The sequence below is a fragment of the Sphaerodactylus townsendi genome, linkage group LG01, assembly GCF_021028975.2.
Source record: "Sphaerodactylus townsendi isolate TG3544 linkage group LG01, MPM_Stown_v2.3, whole genome shotgun sequence".
Lineage (NCBI taxonomy): Eukaryota > Metazoa > Chordata > Lepidosauria > Squamata > Sphaerodactylidae > Sphaerodactylus > Sphaerodactylus townsendi.
Genome location: NC_059425.1, coordinates 29,334,241 through 29,351,397, shown reverse-complemented (window position 1 = coordinate 29,351,397; position 17,157 = coordinate 29,334,241). Strand labels below are relative to the sequence as shown.

The 17,157-nt window shown below is 45.4% G+C and overlaps 1 protein-coding gene across 1 annotated transcript in view; it reads left to right on the top strand.

Moving 5' to 3' along the window:
* Positions 1-10,495, top strand: part of KIF3C (kinesin family member 3C) — a 60,570-nt gene extending 50,075 nt beyond the window's left edge. Inside the window, exons 5-8 of the mRNA XM_048516307.1 lie at positions 3,217-3,336; positions 3,778-3,907; positions 4,325-4,500; positions 5,789-10,495. Coding sequence (XP_048372264.1) covers positions 3,217-3,336; positions 3,778-3,907; positions 4,325-4,500; positions 5,789-5,882 — 520 coding nt within the window. The 3' untranslated portion in view covers positions 5,883-10,495. The remainder of the gene's footprint in view (positions 1-3,216; positions 3,337-3,777; positions 3,908-4,324; positions 4,501-5,788) is intronic.
* The last annotated feature ends 6,662 nt before the right edge of the window (positions 10,496-17,157 follow it).

Sequence of the window (17,157 nt, the reverse complement as noted above, 5' to 3'; positions counted from 1 at the left end):
ATTTGAAACTGGTCATAGTCTAACACTTTAACCACTATGTTACCTGAAATGGTGGGAGTCTGTCCCTTTTTAGAGTTGGCAAATTAGCAAGAGCAGATTTTGGCTTAGCAAAACATCGGGCAAGCTTGAGAACTTTGTCGCCTATGTACACAAATTTCAGCTTTTGCAAGAAATCTGCAGGAGAGCAAAACGAAATTTAACACATTTTATTAAAGGCTAATAGGGGTATACATGCATACAATAGTCAAAGCAGCAGAACACATCATGGTCCTAGGATATAAGCAGTGTTGAGAGGATAGGTTTGGAATAGATGAAGGGAATTTGGGGAGTAAGCGTTATAGTCACCTGATTTTGGAGCAGAAAGGTCCAGTGAACAGAGCTGAGTGACCTGTGCCAGCTCTGGGAGGAGAAAGAGCAATGCTTTGAGGACAATATCAACGGAGAGGTGCCAGAGATACTGAATTCTGGCTACTGGGAGAGGGGGCTTTTTATAGGGAAAAAGGGACCCTCAGGGTTATGCAGTGGCCCTTAGTTTCCCAAGACAAAGGAGAGCCTTGCCTTTCCAGGGAAAGACAAGAGGCAGACATCAACTTTAACTGTTGAATTGTTAATCTAATGGTTTGAGTGCTTAGCCTGATGGGCTAAGCTGGGAGTGCTTGGAGGTGGGCAGAGCGCTGAGACAATTGCAACTATAAAACAATGGTAATATAAATAAGGAGGTCATTAGAGAGAGATTAGTCAGAGAAGGAGTTTTGGGTTAATACAATACTGGCAGGAACAGTTGGGGCAAATACATTAACAGGTCCTTTGTCTTTGCAGGGTGGATTGTCCAGGGCTAGAGCTGGGAATGCTTTCCAATGCAGAGGCATTGTTTTCTTTTAATCCCTTTAGGAAGGGTGTAAGAAAAGTACACTGCCAAAATGTCACCCCAAGAGTTGGCAGGATGGGTAAAGACAGATGGGTAAAGACCCCCCAACACATGCACACCATGGGTTGGTCTGGTAGCAACTCTACCACACAGATTTCCCAGAAAGAAGGTTATTGTATTTCCTCCTCGTTTTTAATAGCTTTGACCATCAGTGAGATCATTCCTTAGCACTGAGGTGATGACTGAAAAAACGTCTACCTCTGATAGATGATACCTGTCTCAAACAGAGGAATTTGGACTAGGGCCTCCTCTGTTTACATGAAGAATAGTGACTGTGAGGAATGGAGCTCCCTCAGAGTTTATTTTTATCTCTTCAACTTTACACTGGCAGCTAGTTTTACCAAGTCAAGGATCTTGTTAGTACTCATCGCAAGACATATTTGCTGCGCGAAGCAAGTGAGATAATTAATTGATTAATGTTATTACGACTATAAGCCAGTATAAATAAGCATGCTCGGTAAAATAAACTGTATTCATAAAACCCTTTAAAGGAAAAACTGATGAGGTAGAAACTGTTTCTGATGGCGCTGTCACACCATTATGTGGGACTATGGAAATAAAACTGAGGTTTATTTTCTTCTGCCTTAAGCGGTGATCCCCGTTCCCAACTCTCCATTATTCATTCCCATCTTTTATCTCTGCTTCGACTTCTAACACCATTGTTGTTATTATGGGATTTAACATCCTACCCCTCCCCTTTTACATCAGTGGAAAAGTGTTCAAAGCATATACCAGCTGTTGTTGTTGTTGTTGTTGTTGTTGTTATTTACTAAATTTAGCATACCGTCCTATCCCCGAAGGGCTCAGGGCGGTGTACAAATAAAACATCAGCTAAAAACATGCATATAATTAAAACAGTCATATCTTAAAACATTGCCTGCACCCTTACGAAACCCTCCTAATGTGAAATAATGGGTCCTGATGGTGTTATCTTGAATTCTGTTATCTTGAATTGTACTATCTAGAATGGTATATTTCCTGCCTTGAATCACTAGTATCGATTCAAAAGTTAAGGCAGGGATATTGCATCATTGTGTGTGTGTGTTAAGTGCCGCAAAGTTGCTTTTGACTCATGGTGACCCCATGAATCAATGTCCTCCAATACATTCTACTGGTAACGGCCTTACTCAGGTCTCGCAAACTGAGAGCTGTGGCTTCCTTTATAGAGTCAATCGAGCTCATCTTGGCTCCTCCTCTTTTCCTGCTGTCTTCAGTTTTTCCCAGCATTATTTTCTTTTTCAGCGAGCTTTTTCACAATGTGGCCAAAGTACAATAGCCTTAGTTTAGTCAATTCAGCTTCTAGGGAGAGTTCAGGCTTTGATCTAGAACCCAATACTATATTTCAAAGGAATCAAATGTCTTCTTGTCAGCTTTCACACCCATACATGGTAATAGGGAAAACCGTGGCATGAATTAGTACTATAGGGCTTGGCAGGTGAATTGTGACCCTTGGGCCACTCACATCTTTGTCCCTGCCATCTTTCCCACATGACCCAACTCTACTGCATAGGGGGGATCATCTTGCTTTGCTTCATGGAGGGCCACTTTGAATGGGGGAGGCTGAAGTCAGGGTGTCACATTAACAAGAGTTGAAGGGACAGGGGAGAGTGTGGTGGAAATGAAGGGCAAGAATAAGGGCAGGAACTGGTGCCAGAGAAGTGTGCCTCTAGGAAAAGTGTGAGGGAGGTGATGAATAGAAAAGGCTATTCCAGGGAACGAGGCAAGCACAGAGTACCAAGGGTCAGCCATGATATGATCAGCCCATTTGAGCTGAACTCCTTGAGAGAGATGTTTCATGCACAAGCTGATAACTGACTTGTTAGCCTACGTGGACTATTAAAGGGGCTACACATTTCAGAATAAATGAGAAAATAAACGCAATGCCACTTCTTTGTCGTCAGGGTATGCCGCCATCTTTTGCTTCTGAGTTTTAGGAATTTTTATTGTTAGATGTAGTATTTTAAAATTTAGATAGATGTGAATTGGTTTTAATGTTAAGAATCTAATTATGGTAATTGTATTTTATCTGTTGTGAACTGCCCTGAGCCCTCCCGGGGAGGGCGGTGTATAAATACAATCAATCAATCAATCAATCAATCAATCAATCAATCAATCAATCAATCAATCAATCAATCAATCAATCAATCAATCAATCATTTTTTTCAGGCTGTGCCTTCCATCCACCTTTCCTCCCCAGTCACATGTGGGTCACATCTGTGTAGGGTCCCAAATGGCACATTTTGCCATGGCAGCCTTCCTCCACCTGACTCTTCCCCTTCCATGTTCAGGTACCTAATCATTGAAAACTTCATCCCCCCTGAGGAGAAGAACAAGATAATGAACCGCCTCTACTTTGACTGCGAGGAGGACCAGTGGAAATTCCAGCCCTTGGTGCTGACTGGAGGAGGGTGAGTCTTTGACTTCTTTGACTTTTTTCTTTTTGAAGGGCTTGCTGTCTTCAGGGGCAAAATTACAGTCCCTCCGGTGCTTTACTTGAAAGATGTGGCAGCTAAGAAGGTTTCAAACTGTTTTCAAATGATATTGTAGAAAATTGTAGCTACCATTGAGGGCCCTCTTTGATTTGTGTTAACTAGGAAAAATGTGTGCAGAAATAGACTGCAAATTACCTGCTGATGAGGCAGGTAATACAAAACCCTGAGCAACTAAAGAAGATGGGAACAGTCAAAAGAAGGGCTAAATTTATAGAGTGGGTAGCGAGCTAGAGGGAAATCACCTCCAGCTCAGAGACAGGATGGCAGGCAGAGGTGTCTTACACGTGAAACAATAAATCCTGTTTTTATTGTGGTTGCATTTTGTTTTTTGGAAAACGACTCTCTCCTTCACAACAGCGGCTGCAGCATCAGCGGCAGCGGAAACACTCAGATGAAGAAGCGGCCAACCTCTGCAGTGGGCTACAAGAGGCCAATCAGCCAATACGCTCGCCTGGCCATGACAGTGGGCTCCCATCCTCGGTACCGGGTGAGCCAAAGAGACTTGAAAGAAGTAAAGAAAAGGGATCTGATGGAGGGAGGGGGCTTTCAACAAAAGCCTTGGACAGTGCAAGGCAAACTCTTTCCAAATCTGCCTTCTCCCATTTTGAATGACACAAAGAGACAAGTCACACAGTAGAGAAAGATTGGTCAGTGTCAGGTTTGCAGAATGTTTTGTTTATTCCAGTCCATGTCTAGGGTTGCCCTATCCCAAAGCAGCAAGTGAGTTAAATATTTACAAAGAATATACACAAAAACCTAACCCTAACCCCACCCCCCTTAGTTCTGATGTTATTTTAGGTGCCCCTTTCTCAATACATGTTTGTGTATGTATTGAATTATCTGCTTCACCTCTCATTCTGATCCGCATCTTTCTATCCTGTCTCCTTTTCCCAACTTCACACAGGCTGAGAACATCATGATTCTGGAACTGGATGTCTCCCCTCCAGCTGTGTTTGAGTTCGAGATCACGCAGGACCCAAGTGAACTTGACCCACGAGCACTGCACCTGGAGAGGCTCATGCGCCTGGATAGCCTCTTGGAGCGGCCGGCTGCATCCCGGGTGCGGAAGTCACGGTCTTGGTGAGTGGGCAAATGCATGCGTTGGGGTCGACAAAGAAGCGCACACAGTCAGAAAGTCAAACAGATGGATGGGTATTTTCTCATCAGGCTCCAGGTTCTAGCACTGATGGCGATATCTCTTGAATATGACACATTTTGTAGGGTGAGGGATGGGTAGTCCGCCCAGACCTAAGCAATGCTACTGGCAGATATGCAGGGCAATAGATCTGGTGGTTGCAGTCACCAACAAAAGGTTCAAGAATGGTTTTCCCTGATCCAGAAAGGGTGGCATTATGTACTATAAATACAAACTGGTGCACATAAGAAATCACAGGGAGAATAACTATAATATGGTTATTATTATCCTCCAGTATTGAGAAGGTTGATTTTGTCATCTTTCTCTGTTTTCATCCTCTTGGTTCATACGCAACACTATCCTGTCTGTGGGTAGCCTGGATCAAACACTTTACCATTCAGTCTAAACAGAGTTACACCCTACTGGATTCAATGGGTTTAAAGGGATGCAACCTTGCTCACTGACTAACATGGAATCTACTTCTGAGTAGAACTGGCAAGGACTGTTTTCTCTGTAAATGGGGTGCACTGCCTACTTTACTACCTGATATAACAATAAACAAATAATAATGAAATAATGATTTAGGCAATCTGAACAACAGGCCAAGAGTCCTTTGGGTCCCAATGGCAAAAAACAGCAGGCAACCATGGAAATTGTTAGGCCTTTCAGGCTGGCCAATATTATTTGGGAAAATAACAAAAATGAATGGGCATTTCATTTCATAGACCCAGCATGGTGTAGTGGTTAAGAGCAGGTGCATTCTAATCTGGAGAACCGGGTTTGATTCCCTGCTCTGCCACTTGAGCTGCGGACTCTTATCTGGTGAACCAGATTAGCTTGTGCACTCCAGCACATGCCAGCTGGGTGACCTTGGGCTACTCACAGTTCTTCAGAGCTTTCCCAGCCCCACCTACCTCACAGCGTGTTTGTTGTGAGGGGGGAAGGGAAAGGAGATTGTAAGCCCTTTTGAGTCTCCTTACAGGAGAGAAAGGGGGGATATAAATCCAACTCTTCTTCTTCTTCTTCTTCTTCATCATCATCATCATTACCATATTCTGCCTCTGAAATTCTATGTGGCATCTGGAAAGAAAGGCTAATGGTATCATTAGACTCTCCTGTGCGGCAATTCTTGTGTGGGGACAAATAGCTTCAACGGTGTAGAACTTCGTGTGAAAATGAGGAGGGGGAGAGGAAGATCTACCATTATTTCATTCTCTTTCATCCTCTTTCCAGGTGCCAGAGTTCTCGTTCCCTGCCATCGTCAGCGACACATGTATCCCTTGCCTCCAGCTCACAGAAACCCTCCACAACACTGGCTCACAAGTAACACCCCTTTGCCCTTCCGACGCACACGGAGGACTGCGCTCCTTCTCCCGCCGCTGGTTGCCTCCGAAAATGTGTGCTCCAGGGACGGGCTTCGCCTGCACTAACTCTTCTTTGTCTTTAGCTACTTCTAGTGTGTTTGCGTGTCTGTAAGAGATGACGGCTTCCCTGGGGCCCACGTCCCGTCCTCTCTGGATCTGTCATTCTATTTATTTAACATATTTATTTATGTTGTGTCTTTGTGACAACACGGGGTTCCAGACTGGGCAGCATCCTCAGTTAGTGGAAAGCAGAGTGCCGACTGCTCTCCTGCCAATGTCGGAGTGGCTGCACAACGCACAATGTCCCTTGAAGAAGACTGTTACTTTTTCATCGCTCCAATGATGCTCTGTTGAGTCCCCCTGTGGCAAACCGTTGATCAGTGAGAGGAAGCCGAACAATCTGCATTTAGCTCCAGTAGCAGTGTAGAGCTCCCTCTGTGTTCTTCAGGATTCCAGAAGTCGTGGTCTGCTTTGTTGTACCCACTATGCAGTTGGACAGGACTTGGTGGCAGGAACAAGGTCACATCAATCACAGAAACTCCTTTTCTTCTCACCAGAAGAGCATCGGTCGCATCGTCACCTTCTGTTCGCCACTGTCATTCACAGGGCTAGCTCCATGTTGTAGAGAAATGGGCTGGGCATGGATTATGCAAGCTGAGTTTTGAGAGGGTAACCAAAACATCTTAATAACTTCATGGCACCTTCTCACTCACACCAGCTTCAGATAAGCAGCCTTTTCCATCCACCCAATGAGTTTAAAACCAAGTTGGTCAAGGTCTTATGCATCTGCTGTCTTGAAGCAATATCCTCTATATTCTTACTGGGGATGAGACAATCTGTAGCGGGTCTGCAACCTGCGGCTCTCCAGATGTTCATGAAATACAGTTCCCATCAGCCCCTGCCATAGCGCGTAGGAGATTTCCTGGCAGAGAGGAAGGAAACCCAGAACTCACTGATCCCCTGTAACTGAGTGTCAGACCTAATGAGATACTGGGAATTCCATGAGGGGAGTTCCTAGCATTTTTTAAAAAACAGCTGACATGCAGGTCCCCAAGGCGTACCCCCAAGGACCACAGTATGGCAGGAAGGTATTAAGGCGTTTCCCTTCCATCATTTCCCCCATCTGAAACAGCTTCACGGAACTGCGGATTATCTCACTGGACAAGCATAACGGAATTTGTTGCAGGAATGCTTGCACCAAAAGGACAAATAGCAATCCCGTGCAGTTTGTTTGAGTAGGGAAAATGGTGAAGGGGACACATGAGCACATGAAGCTGCCTGGTACTGAATCAGACCCTTGGTCCCTTAAGGTCACTACAGGCTACTCAGACTGGCAGCAACTCTCCAGGATATCAGACAGGGGTTTTCACATCACCTCCTGCCTTATCCTTTCAACCAGAGATGCCAAGAATTGAACCTGGGACCTTCTGCATGCTATTGAGATGCTCTAGCACTGTGCCACAGTCCCTCCCAAGTCAAGGTTTAACCCTCATCTAATCCCAAATTGAACTGGAGTCCCACATGCCAGCATATTCCATATATGGAATTCCCAGACCCCTGAACAAGTTTCCCCTAAAACAGGTCAATCTCATTCAGTACACTGAAGGGAAAGTTGGAGAAATTAGGAAAAGTGAGGTAGAATTATTCTGCTCTAAAACATCCCACACAGTTCGGTATGTTTTCTTTCCTGGAGGTTGCTGTTGGTCACCGCTGAACAATGGACTATCCAGAGGAAATAATTGTTCTTGTTTTACTCCATCTCCCATTTTACCCTCTCACTTGTTTATTCTGCACATTAAGTACAAATCCGTAATCACCCGTTTCTAGAATCCAGTTGGTAACTGCCACTGTTTTTAGCACAGAGGTCCTCAAGCTGCAAGGTGTGGCTACTGCTTTTGCCATGAACTTGCTTCTTGCAGTAGCTGCTAACTGTTCAGTTCCAGGCAGCCTCCATCTTTCTGTGGGATGCAGCACATATAAATCCCATATGGCACCCAAGGTTTGCCATTAGCAACCACCAGGAGCATCAGAGAATAACATAAGAGCCACGGTGACATGAAGAAAGGTGGACCTGATGTGGCTGGACTTGTTCGGAGATGGGAAGAAAGAAAGCACAGAGACCCCATGGCCTACAACAGTTTATGATGTCGATGGGCCTCTTCCACATTAGGAGGCCAAGGAACAGAGACGCCTAGTGAAAACAGGACTTCTTACTGGGCATACCTCAGAGTGATAGCAAAGTTATAGCAGAGAGAGATCTGCCTGTCTGAACACAGATGCACAGCATGTAAAATTGGAGCAAGGGTGGGGGAGACACTGGCTCTGCTTTTCTAGGCCTCGCTATCAGTAATTGTATGCGGGCCTCAGTTCCCATCTTCCTGTTGCCTAGCCATTGCTGGGATATTCCTTCCCATGGATTCTGTTGACATTTCAGCTTGTGTTGACACTCAGGGTGTACTCAAGATGGTTTAACATGGATTACTGTGTTGGTCTTTCTTTAATTACCTTTCTGCCCTAAGAGGGTGGTGGAAGGATGAGTCCTTGTCATTTTTACAATGCATGCTTGTGGGTGCATCAGGATTTGAAATCCTTGATTTGTGATGAGGACAGAACTGGGAGTGGTAGTTATTCCTGATTTATTAGTGTGGACCAGGGGTTTTTTACTGATGTATTATCTGCTTCTGAAAGCCATAAGCCACTGCAAGGTGGCTCAGAGCACAGGAAGGGAAGGGGGTATTGTCTTGTGGGGCTTTTAGCAAGGAAATGACAACTGCCTACTTCCTAGAATGTTCGGATCATGTTATAGACAAGAAAAACATGGAGGCCCCTCACAGTATAGTGTTACGCAGTTTCACTGTGTACAGTGTGCCAGTCTGTCTTTGATTGGCTGCCTCAGGGGCTCTCATTTATCCCGTGCCCTTGCCGTTTGTTGTAGCTGCTGTCACTCTAATCATGCTTGCCTTGTTTCCTCTTGGTACGCTGCACATGATGTAGAAATCATGGTGGCCAGACTAGGAAGACCACCAGAACACCACAAGAAGTGGAAATGTTGTGGGGACAATGATGGAAAGGGAACTGGAAGTTTTGGTGGATAAGTCTGAGTGGGTCTGATGCTTTCAGGTCACTTACTGAAGAATAGCACAGGTGTTACAGAAAAACCTCCCATCTCGTCCATCTTTCTGTCAGCGGAGTTTGAACTGACCCAGTCAATACTTCCTCGCCTTTGATTTCTAGTCTCTCTTAAACATGTGCGCTGACCTGGAACTCGAATCAAGCACTTCTAGATCTTCTAGGTTTACTGTACAGCACAACAACCACACACAGCAAGGGGGCTTGAAACTTTAAGTCTGGCCAGTGTCTTATCTGCAAACCAATTGCTCATGGCCTTTAAGGATTTAACAATTTTCCTGCTAACCCTGCTGTCTACTTGGACATGCCAATAACTGGGCTGTTCCTGCCCTTTGGACTTTGTTTACCATGGGATATAAAAGAGTATATTTGGAGATACATAGCCCAGAAGACCAGTCAGGACAAAAGACACCCATCCTTCCCAGTAGCCAAGGCTGGAGACATCTGTTCTGTCTGAGTCGTTTTCTATACCAATGGGGGCGGCCACCATAGAAGATGCAGTGGAACAGAACTCTTTACACCCAACCTGGATTCGAATTGACTATAAATGGGTTGGGGCCAGATTGAATCTCCTGCCCTACAGGTTTTGACTTTAGGAATTTGGCAGAGTCTCTCCATAGTTAGTTCCTCCCCAGTGGCAGTGCCCTTGTGCACAGGCGAGGGGCACAGCAAGCTACTTCTAACGCCAAAGTGCCCCTTTGATACTCCCGCCACGTATTGTGTCTGACGATCTCTAGCATTTTGTTTCTCTGTCCACTGCTGTGCTGCCAATAACCTCAGATGACTTCCTAGCACAAAACCCAAGGACAACGATTAAGAAATTCTGTTCACTTAAGACAAGAACAGCTGAGTTAGCTGTGGGATTCCCTCCTGCCTCTTTCAAATAGGTCAGGTTGCTCCCAGGGCTCAGCTGTGGCAACCTCAGATGTAAATTTCTGATGTTCTTTGTTCTTTGTATGTTGGCGAGTCTGTATTTACATATGAATGTGTGTGGTGGATGCGTATGTTGTGTGGGTGAGTACGGGTGTCCACCCTGGGAAAATTATGAAATTACTGTCTATGTGGATGACTGGAGAGGGGACAAATTCCAGAGGGGGTGGGTCACAAAGTGGGAGGGATTGGTTGATTGGCAAGATGAGGGCCTCAACTGGGACCAAAATCTTTGTGCCTGTTGCTGTGGTGGTTTATTTAGAAAGTCAAAAGTTGGTGTACAGTGGCCCATGCTTGTCGCTCTATACATATGAATATACTGGACATATTATGCATAGATATATTATACATAATTTACTGGCAGAGGTCGTTGTCCCATACCCCCTCTGGTTCTGGATGGTAAAGCTCTTCAGTACTCTGTAACGTTGCTTTGAATTAGTGCTGTCCCGACCAGTGCTCTGGCAGCACCATTCCAAAAATTTCAATCATGACAATAAAGGAATGAGCATTGTTGCGAGAAAGGAACCCTTTTGTCCTTCATTTGCACCTCTCATCTTTTTTGGGAGAAGAACTTTTGCTCTGCTGTATGCCAGGGTGACCTGACCGAGATAGCCCAGGCTAGCACAAGCTCATAAGATCTCAGAAGTTAAGCAGGACTGGCCCTGGCTAGTACTTGATTGGGAGACCACCAAGGAAGTCCAGGGGGGCTACACACACACAGGCAGTGGCAAACCAACTCGTATGTCTTGTCTTGAAAGCCTCACAAGGTCACCATAAATTGACTGCAACCTAGTGTCCACCACCACTTTCCACCACCCCATAGTGACCAGAATAGACTTCCCCAGCGGGTTCCCACACAATGAGCTGCATACTCCAGGTGTTGGGTTATGGACCCCAGGTTCAGTTTTGGTATCTCCTGTTAAAATGTGGTAGCACTGATGTAAAAGACAGTACTGACTTAAATAGACCAATAGTCTGACACAGTCTGCATAGGTGTCAAACTCGCGCCCCTCCAGATGTTACGGACTACAGTTCCCATCATCCCCTGCCAGCATCATGCTGGTAGGGGATGATGGGAATTGTAGTCTGTAACATCTGGAGGGGCGCAAGTTTGACACCTGTGGTCTAAGGCAATAATTTAATTATCATCAAGCACAGAAGCAACTGCTTCTTGCTATTATTTTCACACGCTGAACCCATTGTGAGATACTGGAGTTTTGGCATGGCGACAAGCTGTTCTTATGATTACGTGCCAGGAATCTGCTGCCTTATCCTATTAACTGGTCCCTCATGCCTTCTCGATCCCTTTCTATACTAGCACCTTAGAGGGAGGACCTGGGCTAATGTCGGTTTTACCATCTAGTGCAGGGGTAGGGAACCTGCGGCTCTCCAGATGTTCAGGAACTACAATTCCCATCAGCCCCTACCAGCATGGCCAATTGGCCATGCTGACAGAGGCTGATGGGAATTGTAGTTCCTGAACATCTGGAGAGCCGCAGGTTCCCTACCCCTGATCTAGTGGAAGAATTCTAGCTGATGAGCTGCCTGTCTGATGAATCTGATATGTCTAAACCTGCAGATTGAGCCATCATTTGTATTCATCATTTGTATACTGGGTAGTTCTGCAGGTTTAAGATATTGGTTCTAACCTTTAGAGCCCTGAATGGTCCCCAGCCAGTGTATCTTTGGGATCACCTCTCAAGATGTCCCTCAAAAATCAGCTAATGAAAATCTGCAGGTGAACATCAACCAGGGTCAGGGCTTTTTCAATCCTGGTCCTTAGTAGAATGCTCTGTTTGGGGACACCAGGGCCCTGAGGGATTTCGTGCAATTCCAGAGCTGTTCCACCAGGCATATGGTTGAGGCAGCTACAGTAATATTAATCTGCCCTGCTCCCGCTGTCCCTTTCCCCTTTCCCCCTACTTTCATCCCCATATTCTGTCTCATTTCCCTCCCTCTATTTCTTACTGAATTTAGATGCAATGAGATTGAGTTTCTGCTAATTTTTATAGTTTTAAATGGTAGAATGTAAGTTTTAGATTTTATTTCTGAGATGTTCATTATTTATATCTCTTCGTGATGTTTTATACATGTTGGAAACCACCCTGTGCCAGAACAGTATAAAAACTGCATAAACAAACAAACAAACAACACTCTTATGCTCCAGCTTCAAATGATAAAATAGGCCACTGAGCCCTGCGAGCATAGGGTGGGATATAAATCCAATAAATAAAATCAATCAATCAATAAACATTGAGTGGGCAAACTGGGATTCTGGACTTCTGTTCTGAATTCTGGTACAACTGACTTGGACATACCACTAATTGTGAGTGTCTGACATTCATTTTAAGAAGAAGAAAAAACCAGCCAAGGGGTCCCATGGTTCTGAAAGCAAGAGTTTGGACATTTGTAGGCAGCACATGTAGAATTTTCAAGGCAGGCCTACCTGGAACTGAATGTGCTGCGAAATCTGATGCTTTAGTGCTAAAATAAAGAAGAAAATATTCCGATGAGTATGGCTTTACACGCCATCCCTTCATGTGAATTATGATGCTGGAGAAGCTCACGCCTTTAACTTGGAAGCCCTTGCCTTAGACCTGCATATACTCAGGTGTAACGGAAAGACGTTCTGCACATATTCAAGGGGACCCTTTTGACATTTTCCCTCTTGACTTTCAAAACAAGCCTACTACCTTAGGGCAGCTACTTCTTTCCAGCTTCTGCTCTTCAGAGCGTCAGAAATGCCTCTTTTGCTGGTCCTATGGGGACACCTTGTGGTTGTTCTCCTGCACTGCACCACCTGTCCCGCTGCTCAGCCCCACCTCTCTTGAGTCTATTGGATAAAACAAACAATTCCAGGCTACTAACACACAAGAGTTGAGTGTTCTTCATGCCAGTCAGTCTATTTATTTATATTGGCCTTGGCTAAAAATAAATACAGCCGTTAACTGTTCATGCTGAACCCAGGACACAAGACTTCTGATGTGTTTCCTCAAATTTCTCATATGAATAGGCAAAAAGCAGGAACTCCACATGCTAGCAAGGGATTAGAAAGTGGAAGACTAGGAAACAGTGGTGGCCACGGTGGAAGGTCCCAAGAAATGCTTATAATGGGAGAGTCACCCGTGAGCATCCAGAGCAAGGAAAGACTGACAGATCAGGAAAAATATGAAATCTTTGTCATCTAGCCTGATGTCTGTCTCATCATGCTTGTCTTATAAAGCAAATGAAAAAGTTCACAATGCCATCTTCCACTATTTACTAGAATGTACACTTGAATTGAAATGGTTCTTTTTCTGTACAAGAGGTGACAGAATTCTGATTAAAAAGCATTATTTGTGAAAACCAGCTTAAGGGGGACCTCTGGTTGGCTTTCCAAATGCTCCCTTGGGAATCTATGAGCCAGGATGACTAACCCGAAGCAACCATGATACGCTTGTCTGTTGGGTCAGGGTGACATCAGTATATCTAATTCTCAACACGGCCCCATCTATGGATACGGACACTGGAGCCATGAGCAGATGGCAGATCTTTTTAGCAACCTGCGAAAAGCCCCAAGGTTACAGAAAAATCTGAAATCTTAACACTTACACACTTGGGGGGGGGGGGGCAGTAGTAAAACCCTACAACATGACAGAACAGCAACTGTCTCTCTAAGAAACAAATGCCCTCGGTGGCCATTTGCTAGGCATTAGTCTTCAAGCCTTGGTTCTATTAGTAAAAAGGTAGGGAAAGGGTCCTTTCCAGAGCTGTTCTGGCCTTTGAGGGACGACTCATCATGACCAGGTTTGGCAGCAACCAACAGGTGACTTGCTACCACCTGACCTACATAACCTACCTAGGCCTGGCTGCTTGTTACTGTTCAACAGCAGCTACTGGTGTTGTGGTTAGATATTTCATAGGATATGGAAGGTCCAGTTCAAACCTCCTCTCTGCCAGCTCACAGGAGCATTGTGAGGGGGAAAATGGAGAATAGGAGAATGGCATATGGTGCTTTGGGTCCCCATTGTGGAGAAAGCATATACCGGTAAATGAAATGAATATTTATTGGATTTATAAGAAACAGCTGAAGATGGGGACAGATAAAAGGTAGGTCGGTTAACCGGTGAAAAGGAGGGAAGGAAGCAGGGAAATTTGAAGATATGAGGGATGCCAGGGAAAAAAGAAATACTGTGGAGAAAGGGATATGCAGAGGAAAGTATAGTGCCACCCCCACAAATCCTTGCAGGTTCCCCACTATACTACATGACCCAGTCCAGGGGATACACAGAAACATGATTCAGCCAGAGCTTTTCCTGCCAGAGGCAGGGAAAGGAAGGAGAACTGAAGATGGGGGCAAATCAAGGTGAGCTGGCTAGTAGGTGGGCAGGAGAGAAGGAAGCAGGATAAGGGGAGAGGCTATGGGTGCTTTTGGGAAAGAGCAAAGGAAAGAGCAAATGATGGGGGAGGACAACATGAGAGGCTGCTCACATATCCTTGTGGTGCCCTTGCTTGATTAACACAATTCTTCATTCTCCTCTCTTCCCAACTGAAATAAATCCCCAATGACCGCTTGTCACTTAACTCTCAGATTGTTGTTTGTTTTGTTTTGGCTGCCTTGGCAGAATTGCTCTTTCATGCTTCAGTTGCTACCAGGCATAGAGGAAGGGTGTGAAGAGCCACCTGCAACAACAGCAAAACAGGGCAAGCAGAAACTGTTCTATGATGCTGCATATGCAGAGAGGCTTAAGAACTGTAATTCACACATAGTAACTTGTTGGATACAGAACGGTTTTTTCTAGCAAGCCAATCTCTTAGCCCATCTTGCACAATGGAGTCGTAATCCAAGGCATAGATATTTCCCTGAGCTGTTCCCTATGATCCTTTTAACTGAAGATGATGGTATAGATACTAGGGTTGCTAGGTCCCCCCTGGCAACTGTCCATGGATGGGGTAGAATTGTCAGAGCAGGATTGGGGAACTTCTATAGATCTGGACATGGAGCCCGGGGAAGACAGGGACAGCAGTAGGGTACAATGCCACAGAGTCCATCCTCCAAAGCATCCATTTTCTCCTGGGGAACTGATCTCTATAATCTGGAAATATGTAATTCCAGCGGATACCCACGCGCCACCTGGAGGCTGGCATTCTTGATGGAGACATAAGCCATTTGAGGCAGCCATGATCTTGGAGTGTCTTAGAATTTAAAAAGCAAACCTGCCTAGAATGGCATGCACAAATTTCTGGGATAAATGAGATTCTCCCTGATAATTCATTCCTGTGTGTTTGCTGGGCCAGGAATCAATCAATCATTTTTCCCAACAATGCGGTGCAGATGGATAGATCTATCTATAGAACTGCATAGATCTATCTATAGTACTGATTCTGTTCTGCTACCAGATTGTTTTCTTTGGGATGCCTTAGGGGTCATGCTCACACAGACTACTTGCTCCCAGGCTGAGGGCAACAGCCATCATGGAAAATAAAAAATGTATTTTCGTGTACCCTGTTTCATGGGGCTAGTATGTGGGATATGGCTGACAATAAACAGATCAGTATAGAACATATTACCCTAACCTGGATAGTCCCAGGTTAGCCAGATCTCAGAAGCTACTGGCCCTGGCCAGTATTTAGAGGCTGGACCTCCATGGAATACCAGGATCATGATGCAGAGACAGGCAATGATAAACCACCTCCGAATGTCTCTTGCCTTGGACAGCCCACCGGGGGTTGCCGTAAGTCAGCTGTGACTTGATGGCAAAAAAATCAGGACACTCAACAATATTACAAAGTTAAATCGAAAGGATAGTGTGAAGAATTACAACTCTGAAAATTCCCCGTCTCCGTTGATTGTGATTTTTACCGGTTTTATAACTGTTGTTTTTATAAAGTTTTATTTATGTCGTAAGCAGGGGCGTAACGAGGCAGCCCCGGGACAAGCTGTAGCCCTGGGCAAAACCTGAGTTGGATGCCCCCCCCATGGGCGGCCACTCCACCACGACCAATTTTTTTTTTGCACCAGGACATTGGTATCTGCAGGGGGTGCATTTTTAGACATACCAGCACCGAAACTTCAGCATATCATCAGGAGACTGCCCTAATGATACCCCCCAAGTTTGGTGCAGTTTGGTTCAGGGGGGCCAAAATTATGGACCCTCAAAACTGTAGCCCCCATCTCCTATTAGCTCCCATTGGAAACAATGGGGGATAGGGGCACCCCTTTTGGGAGTCCATAACTTTGGACTCCCTGAACCAAACCTCACTGAACTTGGAGGGTAGCATAAGGACAGTCGCCTGATGATACGCTGAAATTTTGGTGCCACTAGCCTAAAAACTGCGCCCCCTGCAGGCCAAAAATGGAAAACCACTAAAATACCCAAAAACGAACCCAGCATTTTGATGCCCCCCACAAGGTGATGCCCTGGGCAGCTGCCCACCTTGCCCAATGGGCATTATGCCAGTGGTCGTAAGCCGTCTTGAGTTCCACAAGGGAGAAAGGCGGCCAACAAGATGTTTCAGCTATATAAACGGGGGACATCATTTACCTCACAAAAATATAAAATTCGTGTCACCCAAACTTAGAAGATATTCCAGTGAAATAATTAAACATGGAAGCTCTGGTATAACGCATACGGTGTTGATTCATGATGTAGCTTATCATTTTTAACCATTATTCCTAAATCCTAGTAGAAAGTGTTACTTTTGACTGATTCGACCGCAGAACAAACGACAAAAGCAGAGGACACTGCGGACTGAGTTGCTAAAAGAACCGAGGCGAATAATGGCGCATTAGCTCCTGTTCAAGAAGCCGCCGCCAGGTAACACAGAGAAGCGATCAACCGTCGCCCCTTGGAAAGGAAAGTAAAGATTCGAAAGTAAAGAAATAACCGCCTATCACCGAAACGACATAGATTCGGCAATTTACTGTGCGACGTTTTACTAGCGCGTAGCTGGCAACGGCTCGTCCAATCAATTTACGGCAGAGAACGGGTGGGGCGGTTGCTCCTTTCGCAGTCAATGCGCTTGCGCGTGGCTCTTCTCTTCCCCCGCTTGTCAAAGGCAGAACCTCTTGACCGAAGGCCCCCGCCCTTTTACTTTTGGCTCCGCCCCCTCGTGCCTATTCCTTCCCTGGCGGTGGGCGGGGCCACGCGGTCGGTTGGCAGGCAGGGCGAGGAAGAGGGAAGGAGGTGTCACGTGACC